At 38.2% G+C, this 21,524-nt stretch overlaps 1 protein-coding gene across 2 annotated transcripts in view; it reads left to right on the top strand.

Moving 5' to 3' along the window:
- Positions 1-21,524, top strand: part of mettl16 (methyltransferase 16, N6-methyladenosine) — a 37,605-nt gene that overhangs the window by 711 nt on the left and 15,370 nt on the right. The window contains exons 2-3 of one of the 2 annotated variants that reach the window (XM_058799038.1): positions 67-199; positions 20,636-20,823. In XM_058799038.1, coding sequence (XP_058655021.1) covers positions 72-199; positions 20,636-20,823 — 316 coding nt within the window. In that variant the 5' untranslated portion in view covers positions 67-71. The remainder of the gene's footprint in view (positions 1-66; positions 200-20,635; positions 20,824-21,524) is intronic. The other variant, XM_058799039.1, reaches the window with a different exon arrangement.

Here is a 21,524-nt window from a genome sequence, read left to right as displayed (position 1 = left end):
TGAAACGGTTTATGACTTTGTTTTGATTGCTGTCTGGGGTGTCACGTGCAATCTGTTTTGTTGCAGAAAGAATGGCGCTGAATAAATCCATGCATCCTCGAAACCGTTATAAGGACAAACCTCCGGATTTTGTGTATCTGGCCTCTAAATATCCTGAATTCCAGAAGCACGTGCAGACCACACTGACCGGCAGAATGACGTAAGTCATGTTGTGTTTTAGCATTTTTATGACTTGCTAAAGGAATTATGATGCAAGACATAAAAGTGTTGTTTTGTTCTAGCTTTGTGAGAGAAAGACTGATCTGTCTCAAAAAATATATTAAAAAAAAAAAAAATCTGTAATCTGCACATATTTGCCTTTGAGTACAAGGTGATATTAATTTAGAGATCTCAGACCAATCACTCTTAGACATACAGTATCAGAGAATATTTGTTTATTTCGATTTTATATTGATTTTAATGTTTTTTAAAGAAGTCACCAAGACTGCAATTATTTGATTCATAAAAATAATAAAAAAAAAACACTTAAAATGGTAATATTGTGAAATGTTATTACAATAAAATGTCTGTTTTCTGTTTTTAGATATTTAAAAATTTAATTTATTCCTGTTATGGCAAAGATTAATTTTCAGCATCTTTACTCCAGACTTTGGTGTCACAAGATCCTTCAGAAATTATTCTAATATGCTGATTTGCTGCTCAAGAAACATTTCTTATTATTATAAATGTTGAAAACAGTTGTGCTGCGTAAAAGTTTTGTGGAACACTTGAAAATTTTTACATTCAGGATTCTTTGATGAATAGAAAGTTCTGAATTAGATGAATTTGAAATAGAAATATTTTCTAACATTTTAATGTTTTCAATGAAATTACTGTCACTTTTGAATTTAATGCATTCTTGCTGAGTAAAAATATTAATTTCTCCAGAGAAATTACTCCAGACATAAATGTCTTTGTTTTTGTTTTTTTCAGACACTACATTTGACAAAGGTACAGAAGATGATTAGTAGTAGTAATAATAATCATAATAATAAAAAAATAAAATTAAAATAAAAAATCTTGAGAATAAATTCATTAAATTATGAGAAAAAACGTCTCGGGTTACTTGCGTAACCCATGTTCTCTGAGTAGGGAACGAGACACTGCGTATCTTTACGCAATGGGAACACTCCCAGGTGTGACGATTTTCTGAAGCCCTTATAGAATCACGCCAATTCATTGGCTGATGGCCCGAGATACTGCCCCTACATCATACGTGACTGACATAGGCTCGCGCCATCTTACCCCTCAGATTTTCCTCTCGAAGAAGCAGGTCAACAGCAAGAGCCTCAGCGGGGCTAGAGCCGCATCCATACACTTGGTGAACGTCCTTGGGGCCAGAGCTAATTGGCGTGTGTAACCGAACTGGATCGTACGAAGAATCCAGGGCTTCCCTCCAGGTATGGAGGAATGCCGACAGAGGTAGCTGAGTGGAACATATCAAGGGGGATACCAACACGGGGTCCCCGCTCTGAACGTCCCCCTGAAGGGAGGGACATGCATCCGGCCAAAGCAGAGCAGGACTCACAGCGTCCTCGTGCATGGAGGCATGACCTAATGAGGCCGTAAAGGCAAGGACAGGAGATACTGACACGGGGGGAAAGCGTTGGGCGTCCCTTACCGCGTGTACAATGCAACCTGCAGCAACTCTGAGGGGAGAAAACTTGAAGTGTCTCTTACCTCTTAACGGTCACCGAAGAGGGGAAGTGGCCTTCGCTCCTCGAGACGTTCCTAGCGGCGAGGATGGCGCATTTGGTGGAGGAGAGCATCTCAGAGATGGACAGATACGTTTTAGCGGCCCGTCGTGATCCAACGAGACGGGGGAAGCTCTCCTCTTCCTGATACGCATATCAGGAGCGACCCGATGAAGCCGCTGCGGGGGGCTTGTTCCGGCTTTTTAAATCCTACCGCTTGCGGGTGTGCTGGCGAGTAGCGGAACGACCAAGGTCTCCCCAGATCGTGTACGGTAGGGGATGCATCGGATCGCTTACTCTACCAACTGGCTTCTTTCTGGGGGCCGGGCGCTCCCTAGAGGATGAGGCAGAGGCAGAGGCAGGTTCGCGTACACGTCGTGGCATGAACTGCTTAAAGGCAGCTGACTGCGTTTTAGCAGCGCTGAACTTCTCGATGACGGTGTTAACTGCGTCGCCGAATAAGCCAGAGCTGGAGATTGGGGCTTACCGATCAAAGCAGAGGTGGTTCTACACGGCTTGAACTGCAGCGTACCCCTGCTCCACAGAACCAACGAGGTTGGTGAAGTCAGTGGCCGCCGCGTTAGTGAGGCGGGAGGAGAAAGGCTGCTTCCAAGAACTGGAAATCTTGTGATGCAGGTCAGAGAAGAAATGCAGCTTTCTCCTCGTCCGGGCACAAACCAGAGCCACTGAGGAAACGCTCGTTGAGCTTAAGGCTGGAATACGCTAAACAACTTTTAAAATCTGACCAGATTTTTAAAACACTAGGCATCATACACTTACCGACTTTGTAAATAGTGACAAAGGAAAACTGGGCATCATACACTACGCGACTGAAGATCATACACTACCAGACTTTATAGTTGTTCCGATCACAACAAACTCATGCAGAAACGTGCACCTTGTTGCTAGGAGACGCATGACAAATGAAAACATACTTGTTCTAAAATCGGCTGAAAATATCAAACATGTTTGATATCCTCCGACTGGATAGAATCAAAGTCTGGAGCTAAGAAATCGGAGTCTGTGACCATCATACACTACGCGATTTTCTGTGGAATCTGTCAGCTGTAATCTGCAGACTGGCTCCGACTTTCCTCAACTAGCATCAACTTATTCAGACTGTAAAATCGGGGGAAAATTGGGGCAAAAATCGCGTAGTGTATTCCAGGCTTAGATGACTGGAGGCTCGTCCGGCAGATCTAAGATCAACTTCTCAGTGGGGCACACCAAAACGTCCATGAGTTCAGTATAGGCCGGAGGAGGCCGCGCCTCCTGGCCACTAGGCGGGAGAACGTCGAGTGACGCTGCTCCGAAGTCCTCAGAGTTGGAGGCCGCAGGATATAAAATATCCTCCAAACCGAAAGAAACGGCTTCCCGTGCCTCCGGGCTGGGTGCAGGACAGCTGCGAGAAAACTGGACCGGAGAATTAACGCGATGACGCCCAGGCGATGGAGGGAGAGAAAGTGAAAACCACTCACTCCCCATAGCCTTGAGCTCCGCATCCGAACTCCAGGCCGCGGCTTCGCGGAGGGAGGAGGCCTCTGGAGCGGTGAGGCAGGGTAGAACAGCAGATTCTTGATCGAAAACCGCGAGTCTAGCGCGCAAGATTTTAAGTGTAAAATTCTCACAGTACTTGCAGTTAGAAATGCCAAAGATAGCATCTCATGCATGGGCCAGGCCCACACATCTGACGCACTTACTGGTGCTGGTCGTCACTCGCGATGAGGCAAGAGCACGGCGGTTGGCACCGACTAAAGTCCATTCCACTCAACGCTAGGAGAATAACAATTCCACAGATGCAGTCACTGAAGTGGAAGGAATCCCAGACTAAAACGTTGTTGAGAAAATGGGCCAGAAAAACCGCTAGAAGCGAACGCACCATCAGCCAATGAATTGGTGTGATTCTATAAGGGCTTCAGACAATCATCACACCTGGGGGTGTTCCCATTGCGTGAAGCTACGCAGCGTTGAGTGAACCTATGAAAGAGAACTTGATAAATTTAGATAAAACTCATTAAATTTTGAGAAAAAAGTTGAAATAAAATGTTGAGAATAAACTCATTAAAGGTGCCATAGGTGATTGCTTTCAGAAACATTTTTTGTTATTCTGGTTGAAAGTCTCTTCACATCCTGATAGCAATCATTAAGTTAAGTGGTCTAAATGTATTTATCTGTTTTTATATATTCTGTGGAAGGTGTAGGAGCAGTGCTTAATTTGTAAATTTCGAGGTCCTGGAACAAAGCGGGGTGACTGATCCGGCATGTGATTAGAGGAGGGAGGGGTAACAGAGCATTCAGCTGATCGCATTGGTGGGCCAGCTTAAGTGATTAACAGCGTGCATCAGTTGCTTTTATTAGGGTTCGTACATGAAAAACCTGAAAAAGCCATGAAATTTTGAAACAGCAATTTGCAGGCTTGGGGGGGGGGGGAAAAACTAAAAATAATGGAATTTTATTTCACAAATCTCTGTAATAGTTATAATTAATCCTGTCCAGAATTTCATGGGGGATTGTGTGTATATCACATAGTTTTACTCATCCCGCAGCTTTCTAGTTTATAATGAGGGAAATTCCTGCAAACATTTATTCAATATAGCAAGTAGGTTATATGAGTAAATAAATCCACACAAACTAGCAGATTAACTCAGTCATTTGAAAACAGCGTGAGTGATTCAGCTGGACCACGGCTTCACATCAGCGTATCTCGTCTGCAATACAACAAGCTGCTGCACGCTGTCACTGATCCAAGACTTTCGCTCGCATTTCGGGACAGTTGACAGAATTGTCACTTGCTTAATCGGGTCATTGTTGCATCATCACAAAAATTTATAATTTGCACGTCTTTTTAAGCCATTCGGTACTCACTCGCTCCAGAGGCGGTTTCAAGGCTGAGCGCTCACAGTCACATCCAAAGTCAACTAGCGAGTATCATATGGAGTTATTTTTCGTAGTTTGTTGTTGATCTTAAGTGGCCAAATACACACAAAATTACTTTTTAATGTGACAGATTTAATGTGTAACAGTAAATGTGAACAGTTGAGAAAGAAAACGCATGTGTATAGGCTATTAGATCCGTGCATTATGTCTTGTGAGAGCAGAGCAGTTCACATGTCGTGTCTTTTGCGCGCTCAGGTTCTTTATTTCAAATGTAGATGTGTCGCAAGAGCTGTTATTATAGAGGATTTTTCATATATGCACACTATAGGTCAACACAAACGTTTTTCATTGGTGCGTGAGGAGGGGGATCCCACAAAATGAGGTGCCGGATCGGATTTCGGAGGTTTCGAAACAAACTAAGCCCTGTGTAGGACCAAGAAATGTTTGTCCAATCAAAACGTTCGGTCCGAGCGTTTTAATTGGCTTTCCTACCTGCCTGTCAATGTATGTATTTGCATACCTCTGTGCACCCTGTTTGTGCAGACAGGATACGTCATCAGCGCGTTCACGCACACTGTGCGGACAGAGCAAGAATGGCAGGCAAACATCAACAAACCCAATCTTCCTTCCTGCTAATGTAGTACTTTTACTAACTGTGCTGAAAAGTTTTCTCACCGGTGAATGACACATAATGTAGCCCAGCGCTGTTCCCAGTTCCAGTCCTGGGGCCTCCTGTCTCTGCATATTTTGAATGTCTCGCTTAGTTAACAGACTCGGTTTAGCTTTGAACTGGAATCATGGCGGAATATCTGGTGATGTCCACTTCGCAGGGCACTTATTACGGTTGAACAGAACAACCGTTGGACATGATAAGATATGCATATGAAAAGTGCAGAGCAGGGAGGGCGCGAGGAATGTAATTGGAAACCGTTGATGTAACCTATTGTAGTAATTTAATATTGTCTCTGGTATTCTGCTCTTTGAGCGTATGTGCGTTCAGGGGGTGTGGCTTTGGACGGCGATTGCAGGGAGGGTGGGACGTTTGCTTTCAGTCCTATCAGGCTAAAGTTAGCATTTTTCGAGATCTCCCATTGCACGTTTAAATTACAAGAAAAAAGTGATGTACTATTTACATTAAGTGAAAATAGCCATTCTATTTACGTTACGTAAAAGTAGCATATCTTTGCAAAGAGTAAGTAGTAGCTAATTAGATTGTATTTATACTTATAAATAGTGACATACTATTTGCACCGCAGTATTGTTGTACATTAACAGGATGCAGTAATAACATAGTGTAAATGATTTTATTTATTAAAATTATTAAATAGCCTAGATGCTGCCTTATTGGGAAACAAATCTCTCCCTATAGCCTGCCTACTCCTAATCAAACCACGGTGATTCCACGGTGATTTAAACGAGTTTAAATAGATGAAACAGCGCTGCCATTCGCAACAACACTGACGTGTTAACAGGAGAAACAGTGTGACAACAATCAGATAGAATACTTTTCAATCCACAAATTAATATTTACAATGGATTTACTGTAGTAACACTAAACCTACCCAATCAGTACATTATTATTAAACACTCGTTTTCCACTTTTCCGATGTGATGTGTGAGGAGAAAAGGAAGAAAAGCGGGTTTGGCAAAAGTTGGACTTAAACCCTTGTCGACCGCATCATATGCTATATACATGTGCATTACTCTTCAACCTACGCCACTGCAGACACTGAAGCGACGGAAGCGACGTGCCTCACGTGGACAGGGCTTATATGCTCCCAGAACGGACACTGCACTAGTGATACAAAACACACAGGTCTGTTAAGAGCAATACTTTTAATAAGGTAGCCTAACATTTTTCTAAAAACAAATCACTCCCAAATCAGAAATTAGCAGCACTGTTATTACTGACACCGTAAAGGGTAGGCTATTTAAATAAAAGTACGAAAAATAAATGAACGAAGTTCAACGAACTGTAACAAATAAAGAACACGGTAGCATACTTTCAATGACAGCATCACACATTTTAATTAACGAACAGTTTAAATAAAATTAAATGAATTCCCTTATATAGAATAAAACAAACTGTAGTAGGCTAAATAGAACATGGTAATGTTACGATGGCTAGACAGCTCACAAGAGAACCGTTTCGCAGGGGATGCCAGGTGTTCTAAAAAAAAAAAAAAGAAAGAATATTCGAATCTCAAAATTGAAAATCAAATGCCAACCCACTGAAAAAATATTCGTATAATCGAATATTGTGGTCCAGCCCTAGTTTATTCTCCGCATTTTAATTAGACTTTTTTTTTCTCTAAATTTAACAAGTTTTTTCTTGAAATGAAATGACTTTTCTCGTAATTTAATGACTTTGGTCACAAGATGGTTTAATTTTTTTTATTATTGTTTGGCCCTAATCCTCTTCTGTACGAAAGGTAAAGATCTACCACATCAATAATATAAAAAAAAAAAAAAATTCCAGTACTGATTAAATCCCACCCTACAGGTATATATTTTTTCCCTTTAATGACTTTTAACTGGCATAGAAGAAAATATGTTAATATTAATAACATTACAAACGCCATCTTTTAAAATACCAGTCACACTTTTATCTCCCACAAACAAGCAGTCTGTCCCTAATAAATTCATTCATATAAATTTTAGATAATATTTAATGCTCACAAACTGGTATGTTGATGTCTGCTAGGTTGCATGTAGTCTCAGAGGAATCAGTCAGCAGACTTCTGCTTTGGCTTTGTAAAGGGAGATGAGTTATTTGTGGATCAATAATCACATTGGCGCAGTATTTTAGGCCTGTCCCATTGAAGCGGCTGCTATGATTGGATGAGCTTCCTGCTGTGACTGTCGATACTCAGCAGCGCATCCAGAGCTCCAGGGGAGGGACGGAGCTCATGCTGTTGTCAGAAAATGAACTTGACAAGCAGCACTCCTCTCTGGGAAAATTGCCTGTGTTTTTTTTTCCCCCTCTCTTCTTCATCTTTCTTTTTTTTTTAGCCCCACTTGCAAGATTAGTTTTCGGTCTAATGGGAATCATCTTGAGCAAACGCCCCACAGTCATGTCTGAGGCTGAACATCTTGCTTTTTTTTTTTTTTGCCAAGTCTCCATATTTCCAGTCAGTCCCACTTGGTTGTGCACCGTTACCGTTGACCTTGCCAAGAGGTGTGTGTGCTTCTCTCTCCACTGAGCGAAACGTCCCAAAGGCTTCAGAGGTAGTGCATGCAAATCAGCCGCTGTGCCTACAGGGTTTCAGCTTAAAGAAACAGCGCAATGTTCGGCTCAGTGAAGTCTTGACAGGAGCAAAGATCTCAGCCTTTGGGAGTTTAACGCTTGAGGTGCCAGAGGCCAGTGTCTCAGATCTCTTGGGTATTCTTCTGTTTTGCCCCAGCTTAGGTCTCTGGAAACTCTTCACAGTCTTAGCCAAGCCTGAGGGTTTGTATAACAGGCTCAGTTTTTACAGGCTCAGCCTCCATCGTTATTTTACTGATTGTTTTGGACCCATTTTGGCAGCTGAAAAAAGACTGTGATTATGCATGCATGAGAGGAAGCAGGAATCTCGATTGCTTCTTTTCGATACTGGGCTGTTTCCTGCTCATCTGTGGGAAAGCACTGCAGATGTGCACCACAGAGCTGTGGAGTGGCAGGTGGAAAGGGGCACAAAAGCATCCTGGAGCGGAAGAACGCCTCGTGTTTGAGAGGTGGAGGGCAGGAGATTGTAATTGGGACACAGAGATATGAAATATGTCAGATGGTGTGTGGGAGTGACAGTGACTCTGTTTCAGAGTATTGTCTCTGATTGTTGACTTTTGATCATCATGGAACCTGAGAAAGGGCATTGAGGATTGACTGACCAGTAGGGGTTTTTCAATTGTGGAGATGTCAGTATCAGGAGATCAAGGTGGATGATGTAAAAATGTTGAAACTAGTCCAAAAATGAAAATTGTTATAATTTGCTCGTTGTTCCAAACTGTATGAGTTTCTTTCTTCCGTTGAACACAAAAGAAGATATTTTGAAAATTGTTGGAAACCAAACAGTTGACAGCAGCCACTGACTTCGATAGTATTTTTTCTATACTGTAGAAAATATAGCTAGAGCCAATGTAATTTATTTCTGTGATGCAACGCTAAATTTTTTAGCATCATCACTCCAGTCTTCAGTGTCATATGAGTCCTTCAGAAATCATTCTCATGTGCTTAGTCGCTGCTCAAGAAACATTTCTGTTTAAAACAGTTATATTTTTAATAAAATGTTTTTTTTGTTTTGTTTTTTTTTGGAAACTGTGAAATTTTTTTCAGGATTCTTTGATGAATAGAAAATTCAAATGAACACAATTTATTTTAAATAAATAATCTTTTATAACATTTTAGTGTCTTTTTTGGCATTTTAACGTGTGTTTGCTAAATAAAAGAATTAAGAAAGAGGCATATTTAATATTAAAATTTATGTTTTTATATGTAACACATGCACCGCATTGCTGCAGAAAAGTAAAACTTTATTTTAATATCTTCTAAATTATTTTTAAACAATTTATTGAACAATATAAAATTATGGATTTTTTAAAATGATAAATCAGTCAAATATGAGTCATTCAGGTTTTCTGGCTTTGAATGAGGCATGAGACTCTATAGCGTTTTATTTGTGTGTTGTGTTATATTGTTGTTTGTATTGTTAAATATAATAATATCACAAAGAGAGTTGTAGTTGGCCTGTCTTCCCTCGCCCACAGCGCCGATCCTGTCTGGTCACGTCACATTTCCTCAGCAGGAGAAGTCATTATAGCGTGACACCGAGAGAGAAAGAAATGTGTGCTTCAGAGAAGCAGAGGAACAAAAGAGAGCTGGGCTATATAGTGGTGTGCTCACAGCCTCAGACTGTATTGACGTCTGTGCACCTGGAGAGGCTCAGCTGATAGCATTAGTGTGTCCATCTTTCTGCTGGCTTTTCTCTCAGGTGTGCTGTCAGGTCTGGCCGTGGAGGCTCTTTTTGAAGATGCAGCTTGAAAAGAGCCCCGTGCTTCCTCACCCTTTGATTCCTAATGATGGTTTTGAAAATTCTAACAACGCCCCTGGAGCTGTTCACCTCTGTGGTCTAATTAGCAGGGCTGCCCAGCCTGTCCACCACAAACTCCCTCCTCAGTTAGCGTTTCTTCTTCTTCTGGTCTACAAATCTCTGCTTTGTCCTTTTGCTAGTGCATATATAGAACATACAAATCTCTCTTTATCTTTAACTCTGTAAATCTATGTTGCCTTAGTGAATAATGATTTTTGATTACAGATTATAATTGTTTATCATTCTATACTGGATATTATATATTAACTGATATTGGATATTTAATTGTGCATGATTAATTTGACTATTTTTACATTTCATTACTTTTGCTGTCATCTTAAAGTTTGTTTTTAAAATACTAATAATTCAATAACACTATTAAATGTATCTTTAGAAAATGTCAAAATTAACATATTTTGTGTACTCTACATAACATTTTGATGCCTAAATTTAAATTCCTACGTTTTTAAAAATATATATTTTTTTAATATATTTTATTATTTTTTGTTTTATTCATTGCTAATTTTGGTATTTGACTTTTGTATATTGTACAGTACATTATAATGTTGTGATTCCTAAATTTAATTCAGATGACTTTAGTTTTTATTATTTTAAGAATTAAATTATATAATATACATAAGTATATTTTGTGTGTGTGTATTTATGTGTGTGTGTGTGTGTATGTATGTAAACAAATATTATGTAAACAAAAACCTTTATTTTGGATGCAGTTAATCGTTTGCCAGATTAATCTCATCCAAAATAAAAGTTTTTGTTTACATAATATTTGTGTGTGTACTATGTATATTTATTATGTGTATATATAAATACACACACATGCATGTGTATATATTTAAGAAAAATGTTACATTTATATATTTATATATGATATAATTTATATGGATATAAATATATACATGTATATAATTTCAAAATATATGCTGTCTGTGTGTGTCTTATATATACATAATTAATATACACAGTACACACATTATGTAAACAAATTTTTATTTTGGATGCGATTAATTGTTTGACAGCATTAATATACATATACATGGTATATATTTCTATATTTGAGTGATTCATGAAGAGAAACGTCTCTAATAATCATTTGTTCACATCACGTGCAGTTTGCACAATAGAAAATTAGAAATGTATTGTCTTTGCATTCAATTAATTCAACTAATTTTGCATAACCTAATACAGTTCTGAATAGAAGCTCTAAACTTAAATAAAAAAAGAAAATTCACTGTGGTGCTGTATATTCAGCTGAATAGTGGTGTTTTTTGGACCAGTGGTCTGTGGTCAAGAAATGTGGTGCATAAACACCTGATCAGCTCAGATCCTCATTTGTTCCTCATGATTTATGCATGATTGATCGCTTTGATCAAGCCAACATCATCCACGTTTATCCAGGTGGATTGAGTTAACACAGATCTGGGTCATATGCAACCGTAACAAGGACAATTGAAATGACCACACTTGTCTTAACTGTGAAAGTTACATTTAAATAAAAATTTACTGTTTTACATTATTTTTTTATATCTCTTGGCATTGATTGCTAAAGAATTGTTACATTTGGCATTTCAGCACAGTACTCTGTCTTTTTGATCAGGTGAGCCAAGTCTAGTACAGATGTCTGGAGTTGTTTATGGCTCGTGTGTGTGTGTGTGTGTGTGTGTGTGTGTGTGTGTGTGTGTGTGTGCATGTACATATGTGTTTGGTTTGTGTGGTCTGACAATCTCCGTATCAACAGGAGAAAATGACATTGTTTAAATGTAAATGAATTCTGCAGCAGGTGTTAGTTGACACACATTTGCATGTTGTTGTTTTTTTTATATAAAACTGTAAATCTTTCTGCCATCTGCAGCAGGTGTACTTTACAGTACACTTGCCATTCGCTACTGTCCCAGACCACATGCTCCCCATCTCTCTGTCTCTCATTCATTCATACACGCTCTCTCGCACACTCTTTCTGTCTGATAATGCTCTGATTGCAGTACTAGCTTACTGAATTCTGCAGCGTAAAACACTATATTACTTACTAACTTACAAAATAGTATGTGAAATCAAATGCATTTTTCAGACGTTTTTAAAATTGCATCACATTATATTTAAAAAAAATAATAATAATAATTGTGCATGCTTTATTTCCCCATATTTTACGTTTTAGATTATATTTAAAGTTAATCTTTAAAAAAAAAAAATAATTTTAAAACACTATTACTGTAAATGTAATATTTAGCAGACCTTAAAATTAATATCCATTTCCATATATACATTATAAAGTTGCGATGGCTAAATTAACTTTTAGCATTTAAAATGAATAAATTTTCTAGATTATAGAATTTATATACAGTATATACTATATACAGTATAGAATTTTAATATAAACTATTTATCAGTTATCGCTCATAACAACTGACCTATCGGTAAGCCCCGCCCCGCCCCCCTTAGTTACTGTTACTCCCTCGGACAAACAAACAAAGTTGCTCACTGTCTTTCAATGTGTGAAAACCTTGTCCCACGATATTTTTGCACAATTTTGGACACGGAAGACCATCAAATGGGAATTAAATATTCCATTGAGGGATTTATAAAATATTTTAAAATAAATACGGTGGGTAACTCGAAGGAGGGTTTACAGATCACAATGCAAGCGGGAGAAGTCTCATATTACGGTCGGTCATCACGATCGCAGATCAACACTGTTCATGTATCGCAGGGTACGATTAAATTAATGTACATTTAACCAGTTTAATATGGAGAGGCACTGAAATGTAGACCTTCGTTTGTGTTTTTGACCTACACTGCACAAGACGTGAGAACAGTCGGCTTTTTAAGTTTGTACATTAGCATGGACTCACTAACTTTAACATTCGCTAGTTTTAGCCAGAGATAGCTTGCTAAAGCACAAGATAACATTAACGTTCTGCTTGAGCAGATGAAAATTGTAACTTAATGAGTGTATGACAACCAGAAAATGAACGTTTTTGTTTTCATTTGTATTGGGGTGAATACTTAGGGACATTTTGCTCTGTTTTGTTTGGAATCAGGAAATGTAATAAAATAAATTATATTGCCCATCCTCTCAGGATACCTGGAATCAGTGTTACAAGTACCCCAGGCACATAGTTTTTCCATTTTTGAAGCATAAACCCCATAAAACCGATGCGAGCTTCGGATCTTCCAATGTTTCTCTATGGCGCTGAAACTTAAAGATGTCCGAGTTCCGCTCCCCGTGCAACTGATACTCGACTGCCATTGGCTAGTCTGCATTTGAGGGGAGGGGCTTACCGATAGGTCAATTATAGATTTATATGTATTGGTAATTCAAGTGCATGGATAATTTTATTTACTTGCATCTTTAATTCAGTAGGTGTCATTCGGGTATTTATTTTAAAAAATATATATATTTTTAATATTTAATATTTTTATTTTATATTTATTTTAACATTTTATATAATATAATATAGCCTAACATGATGTAGAAATGTAATGTCTGATTAAATAATGAGGCATGAGATATCTCTGATTGATTCATGTTGGATGTATAAGGTAAAATCAAACACATTACATTGTGGAATATAGTATTTTATGCAGTTTGCTTTTTTCTCTACACTTTTTTGGTAAATGAAAGTCAGTTTGCATAATGTGCACAGTATTGCAGAAATGGTCAGATTGGTATATTAGTATCATATTCTGTCTCTCTGTTTTTCCTGCGGTACGCTTAGAGATTTGCCTAAAACCTAACTGATCTGGTATTTAACCAAAACTTCACAAGTTAGTCCTGCAAGTTAGTCCTAAGATGTGGGATTTGCTGAAATATGAAGTCTTTTATATATACGAATTATCATTAGCTTCTACTTTTCATGGTTCCAGACTCCAGACATTGCCGTGCTAGATAAGCTTCCTCACATTTCTTTTCTAAATCTCTCATGCCACAGTTTTGAGGATAGGGTTAATCTGGAAAGAGACACTCACTGAGAAGGGATATGGGTACGACAAGGAATCCTCTCCCCCATCATTTTTTCTCTGCTGCCACTGGAGCAGAAAGATATGAAAGGAGAGGAAAGATTTGGGGTGCAGATGTCATCCAGAGAGAGATAGGATTAGAAGGCATGAACCAGAGAGACGACGTCCGTCAGTGGCTCGTGGATGACCTGGAAGAAACTATAGGGAGCATAAAAAATTTAGAATGTAGTGTGACATTGTGAAACCCAAAAATTCTGTCATTATTTACCCAATCATATTGTTCCAAAGCTATACTTCTGTTCAACATTTTGGGATTGGTAACTGTTAATGTGTTTGTTTTTTTGTTTGTTTTTTAAAGAGGTCTCATATGTTCACCTAGGCTGCATTTATTTGATCAAAATACAGTAAAAACAATATTTTGAAATTTTTACAATTTAAAATAGGTATTTTTTATTTTAATGTTTATAATGTAATTTTTGTGATGGCAAAGCTGAATTTTCAGCAGCCATTACTCCATTCTTCAGGGTCACATGGTCCTTTAGAAATCATTTTAATATGCTGATTTGATGCTCAAGGAACATTTATTATTATTATTAGAATTGTAAACAGTTGTGCCGCTTAATTATTTTTTTTGGAAACGGTTGTTCTTTTATTCTTATTTTTAGTGTTCTTTGATTTTATAGAAAGTTTGAAACAGCATTTATATGAAATAGAAGTCGTTTGTAACTGATAGTTTTGCATGCTGACACGGAAGAGAAGAAATTGTTGAATAAAGTTTTTATTTTTGTTTTCTTTGCACACAAAGTATTCTCGTAGCTTCATAAAATTACGGTTGAACCACTGATGTCACATGGACTATTTTAATGATGTCTTTACTACCTTTCTGGGCCTTGAACGTAGTAGTTGCATTGCTCTCTATGGAGAGCATTTCATTTTTTGGTGAACTATCCCTTTAAACTTTACTTTTATCCTCACATAAAGCTATAGTACGACTCTCAAGACTTGAAATATAATGCACAAGTCGTATGGACCATTTTTATGCTGCATTCATAGTACACATTTATATGGAGATTCGAAGATTTAGTTTTTTGTGTGCATTCAATTTAAAAGAGTAAGTGCATAGAGGTTTAAAATGACATGAGGTTGAGTAAAACATGACAAAATATATTTATTTTTGTGCACACTCTCCCTTTAATTTGAGTCTGTAGTGAAAAGAAGACTGTAAATGATCTCTGTAGTTTCTAGCTGCAGTAAAAGTAGCATTAATCTCTGCAGCCTGGCAGACATTGAATTGCATTATTGATGCAGTGGAGGGCTGTCCTGGGTGAGGGTCCTCTGCTGAAATGTCGGGCATAATTGTGGGGTTCAGCCTCAGCTCACTTACAAATGAGATGTGGGGACACGGAGGGGGGAGGCTCACATCACTCATCCTCTCTGCCGCCTGCTACAGGACTAATCCTAATTTTAAACTTGCACTCCCTTAGTTGGGGTGTCAGTTTTTGATGCATGACAGCATTAACCATCAGCTTGTCTTAAAGGAATAGAGCAGCCAAAAATTTTAATTCTGTCATCATTTATTCACCCTTATGTCATTATAAACCTGTATGACTTTCTTCTGTGAAAAAGGAGGAATTTTGCAGAATGTCAAAGCTGCTCTTTCCCATACAGTGAAAGTGAATGGTGACCACGATTGATACAGGGATAGTTCACCCAAAAATAAAAATTGTCATCATTTAATAGGGTTGGGTTAAACAAATCCCGAGGACTGATTAGTCTAGCCCAGGGCTCCTCAAATCTGGACCTCGAGATCCACTTTCCTGCAGAATTTAGCTGTAAGCCTAATCAAACACACCTGAGCATGCTAATCAATGTCTTCAGGATCATTAGAAAATCACAGGCAGGTGAGTTTGATCAGCGTTGGAACTAAACTCTGCAGTGGATTGGACCTCCAGGGTAAGATTTGAGGAACCCTGGTCTAGCGTGTTTTCCGTTAATTAACGGAACATAAATCACAATAAGCTTTGTTACTTTTGATATGAAACGAAGTCTCAATTTGAATTCTGTCCATTTTATTAGTGTTTAAACAATAAATGGCGTTTTGGCAGTTTAATGTGGAGTGTCAAATCACTGTAGCACCTCAAGAGAAGCAACAGCATGAAGCGCATGTAAACCGATCATCTCCTCCGCTTTAACACCAGTTTTAGCAGGAAATAAACATGAATAAACATCTGAAGGCATGTTAAAAGAAAGAGTACAACTTGCTGAAATCTGTGTCCTGTCTCATGTAATCACTCAATTAGTGTTTCAACCGCGGAAAATATAACGGCTTGTAAACAATGTCACATAACATCACATTTACTTCAGAAAAAAACATATTTGGTGACCATAAACTCATTAGTCAGCTATAGAAATGAACTCTAGAGAGGAGCATTTTGCAAAATATATGTGCACCATATAACATACTCATAATTTTTACTGTTCTTCAGTTTTTAATTTGTTTGAATCAATCCGTCAAGATTTTATGACAGCCACCATTTAAATGTTTATATTTCAAAAAGCGAATTGGAGTAGAAATATAATTATGTAATTGTAACTTTTTGTAACAGTCTGTTCATGAGACAAAATTATTGTATGACTTAAGACTTGGAATACAGTGCTTCTATGATGCTTTAATGGTGCTTTTTACATCTTTTGGGAGCTTGAGTCTCTGGTCACCATTCACTTTCATTGTATGGAATAGAGAAGCTTGGATATTATGCAAAGCATCTTCATACAGGTTTGGGATGAGGGTATAAGTAAATGATGACAGTTTATTGTAAATGATGTAACTGCAGTTTGCCTAACTCAGAAACCATCCTCAAATCTCAGAGGCGACAGTCCTCAGGATATTCAGCGGGCTCGTGTTTACAGCAGTGTTAAGTTGAAACGAGATCCTGGTCGACTAGAGATTTGACGTGCTGACAAAACCAAAGAAAACCTGACAGTTGGTGGAACATCAATCCTCACAAGACCGCTCGGCTCTCCATTATCTTATTAAAACTGCACCGCTAGGTTTTTGTTCTCACAGAACACAATAAAAAGCTGTGGAGCGTGTTCAGCATCCATGCTTTGTTTGCTAATGGTTGGGTTTGGAAGCGTTTTGAGTTTGGTGGATTAAAACATGGCTAAACAGAGCTCTAGAGGTGACCTTGCGGTGCTGATGAGTAGACCCATGCTGTGCCGTAGTGTTAGTCTGGTTGGTTAGAGCACTGCTTTTGCTTCAAGACTCTGATTTCACATCAAGCTACAACCCAGTGTAGTAGTAAAAATCTTTATGGTGCAATTTTTGGTTTTCAACACTTCTGATATGAACCTCGGTTATCGTGACTGCAGTGTTTTTTGTGATATTCAAGCTCATTATGATCTCCTTCTGAATCTTCTGATTTCTACCCACTTAACCTTCTTTTTGCAGTTTTTTTTTCTTAATTTAGAATCCTTCCTTTCTGAGTCCTTGAGTCAGAGGGTTGCAGTTTCTGAGTTTCTCGTCTTGGATCTAATCTGCCCATATACACACCCACCTCATGTCAGCATTACCGTCCTCTCACACACTAACACACATCCACAGCGCTCGTGCTCCACTGACACACACTTCTCTGTGGGGCGGGTGTAGTGGTTACTGTGGAGACGGCTGGGCTTCGTCCTGTGAGCCGAGCCATTCAAACGGAGGCTAAAAATAGAGAGCAGGATAACGGTTCTCGCGGCTTCATCATCTGCACACTGATTATGACCTGACGGATGCAAGGTCAGCCACAGTCACACAGCATCATTTACACACTCTGCGAGGACCAGATGAGCTGCTGGGTCTCCATTATGTCATTTTTGGCCTCCTTTGTAAAATCTACACACCTTGTTTTATTTACTGTCGCCATTTGTGGTTTTTTTATTATTATTGTAGGTAATACTGTTAAGTGGTAACCATGGAAACCTTCTATGACATCCATATTCATATTTAATTCCCCAGGTCACATTTTCAAGATTAATAGGCTGGATTGGATTGCTGGATTAATTAGGGCTAATGTGTTAATAAATTATAAAGATAGAGGTGTATTGGATTTTTCACATGAACGGCTGCTGCTGGAATGTTTCCTTTCTTGTGTTGTGTTCTTATTTGTGTTAGAATAAAGAAAATGACACGCTGTTAAGGTTGTGGTCCACTAATGTCCTTTGATGGCTGATTTCCAAAGACGTGTGTGGTTAATATGTAGCCTAAAACCTGTTTTTAAAGAAAAGAATACTTTTATGAAGCAAGGACATATTAAATTGATCAAAAGTGACAGTTAGGGCATTTATAATGTTATTAAATATTTGTGTTTCAATTAGGGTAAACGTACCCATTAAGCACACTTCCATTTTTGAGCTCCGATTATAAAAAGAAAAAATAATGTATTATCCTACTTGATGTCTTAACCAATTGATGTGTTTGTTACTATATACCTCCTGTAATTTCAAGTCAATCAGATCATTGCACACTGAGATATGAGTCTCCATGTGTTCACACTGTCTGGCGGCCATTTTGAAAGCTGTCTAAAAACTTTCACCAAAAGAGCCCTTTAAATGTGCATTTTTAAAAAATGTTTAATCCTTTATTTTGGGTAAGTTTCACTACTCATTGTAAAATTAAGAGATTAATGTTCAGACTTTTGCATATTATAACCTGGAACTTGGATGTGGGAAATAATTACATTAGATCCAAAATATAGTTTTAGCAACATAGCGCAGATGCTACAGAACACAGTTAGCTGACTAGCTGTATAAGATTGTGTGCTACGCTAACATAATACTTCACAGGCATTACTGGCTTGTACTTTTAAATCCATAATATTATAAATTGGCAGTTTATTGCTGGTCTGTGGTTTTACAGTGCTGTAATTTTTAAAGATTTCATATTATTTTAAGGTGAGCTTAAAAGGGTGCACTACTATGAAAATCACACAGCTTCAGTGTGACATCAATAAGAAAAAGTATAATTTCATAGATATTGTTAATAATAGTTGTTCATATTAAAATATGTATGAAATTAATACATGACCTAGATTATTTGTTTTGCAAAATATTGTCATTTTAATAAATATTAAATGAAATTAATAAAAAATTGTTGCTGCTCCAATTTTCACAGCTTTAAGATGACAAAATCTAGACATAACTATAGTTTATGACCAAAGATGAAAAAGGCATGCCATCCGTACAAAGAAGGAGCCATCGGAAACATGTCATATCTGTCCAGGAAAAAGCGACTAAAGGCTGGAATACACTGCACAACTTTTAAAATGTGAACAGATTTTTAAAACACCAGGCATCATACACTAAATGACTGAGGATCTCACACTACCAGACTTTAAATTCCTTCTGATCACAACAGACTCACACAGAAACTTGCTTATTGTTGCTAGGAGACACGTGACAAAACAAAACAATATGCGTTTGGCTAAAATTGGCTGAAAATATCAAACATGTTTGATCTCCTCCGATTGGATGGAATCATAATAGTCTGAAGCTAAAAAATGGTCAGCTCAAATCTACAGAGATTTTTTTTATTTTATTTTTTTTATTGACTTTGTACCTTCAAATAAAATATTTTTCAATTGTTCTTTAAAAGGTTGTTTAAAATAAACAAGGATTTTTAATAAAACACAATGTGAGCTTAATGGGAACAGGGGTGTGCTTAAAGGGTACAAAAATGTATTTACTGTAATTTGTAATCAAATAATTCCAGCCTTGGTGAGCATATGAGACCACTGCTGACTCTTGATCAGTAGTGTATGTATGTAATTTTATGAAATCTTATTAACACATTTAAATAAATATTTCCTTATTTTAAATCATAACTTTTAAGTTTGCTTGATTTTATTTATTTATTTATTTTTTTAATATAAATTAATATTATTCTGTATATTTTCATAATCTGGTACGTGAGCCTTTGTATATGTTTGCATTATAATTGTACACTCATTAGGATTTATAATGCTTGTTGGTTTTATAGCCACAGTTATCAGCCACTGCTATCAATATCTGTCTGTAGTTTTAGGTTAGTTTAACTTCAAACATGACTGTCATATCAAAGAATCTTCACCTACACCAGAAAACACAAAACCTTGTTGTCTGAAGCATCATATTACACAATATGAAAAACAACCATTTGTCTAACCATTTCATAACTAGACTGCTGATTCCCTCTGACCATAGTATCTAACATGCGAATGCTGAGCAGCCAAAATGCCATTCAAACAGCAGAAATGCTGTTTTCCCTTTTCCCGTTAACTTGCATTTTCCCTCCTTAACGTATTCCCTCCTTAAATGTAATTTCACCGTCATAAGACTGTTTTGGGCTGAAGCACTTTCTTTCGAAATTGGTAATGTTTACACACGTCTGTTTAAGCCCAGGCCAGTACAGCCATTACTTACACGTTCTGTCCTTAATGTTGCACATCCCTTTTGTGAGGAGCTCTTATGCTTAGTGTGGGGTGCAGGTGTTTTTAAAGGCTCTGTAAAATAGCATTTCACACACCATGGCTTCTTTCCGCAGTATCCTATCTGTGTGGCACATCTTGCTTCCCTTCGGAGGTGCCAGACATGGTCTGCAGCATGGAGCGTTTAATTACATCTATAGGGGTGTGAACGTACGAAGGCTCCCTAATTACACCTGCCTCACCCTCCCCGCTTTTAGAACCGCAGAAACGTGACGTTACTCTTGCTGAATGCTTTAAGATGTACATTAAGGATTTAGAGAGAAAGGGACAGTGATTATGAAGACATTTCTTCCATTAATACATTTGTGCAAACCAGCGGCAGCTGCTGCTTCATTGTGTTTCTCGGCATGGATGTTTTTATGATGAGCACTAATGAATTGAGAAGAGGGTATGTGGTGTGTTTTTAAAGATGGCTATTAGCTGATCCTTTTCTATGGTTTTGTCTATTACCCCCCACTAAACTCCATCCCTCCCACAGGCTCAACTTTAAAGACCCGGAGGCTGTTCGAGCTCTCACATGCACCCTGCTGAAAGAGGATTTTGGCCTAACCATCGAGATCCCCCTGGAACGGCTCATCCCCACCGTGCCGCTCCGCCTTAACTACATCCACTGGGTGGAGGACCTGATTGGGGGGCAGGGGAACCCACGGAGGGGCATTGACATCGGTATGCCGGCTCACATTCACTGTTGTTATCTGTTAAAGCCCTTTGCGGTCCCACAGGCTGGTGTTACAGGGTTTGGAAGGGCAGTTTGTTGGTTTATAGTATACAAACAAACACACACACACACACACACACACACACACACACAGAGGAGAGGCTGGTAAAGAGTAAGACAGTGCTGTCTTGTCACATGCCACCAGATCTTCTGGATTAAAATATCCCAATCCACCACCATCACATCATACATCAAGGCCATCCTCAGCTCATCCTCAAAATATATATATATATATATATATATATATATATATATATATATATAGCAGATTAAAACCAGAAAAGTCTTTGAAAAGTTGTGTGTTTATTTCATCTCCACTGGTGGTGATCATCCATACTCTTTCAGATGGACGTCTCTAGCTGTTGCATCAGATTGTGTGGATGATATAGTTGTGGCTCTGTTGATCGGGTTAGATTGCAGATCGACGACCTTTGCCGGCTCTGGGATGAGATTAGCTGCGTTAGTGTCACACACATGATGAATAGCTCTAAATGTCTTTTCTTCTGACCTTATGGGGATCATCTTTGTTTAGTTCTGCTAAATTTCAGTCCATTTTAAGGCTGCCTGACTGGATAATGTATGACCAGAGCTGTCCTGCCTCAGTCTAACTGCATTATAGTCATATGTCACTCTGTCAAGCAGTCGCTTG

Source organism: Onychostoma macrolepis, chromosome 15 (assembly GCF_012432095.1).
Source record: "Onychostoma macrolepis isolate SWU-2019 chromosome 15, ASM1243209v1, whole genome shotgun sequence".
NCBI lineage: Eukaryota > Metazoa > Chordata > Actinopteri > Cypriniformes > Cyprinidae > Onychostoma > Onychostoma macrolepis.
Note: the sequence above shows the minus strand (reverse complement) of the source record. Positions and strands in the feature narration are given on the sequence as shown.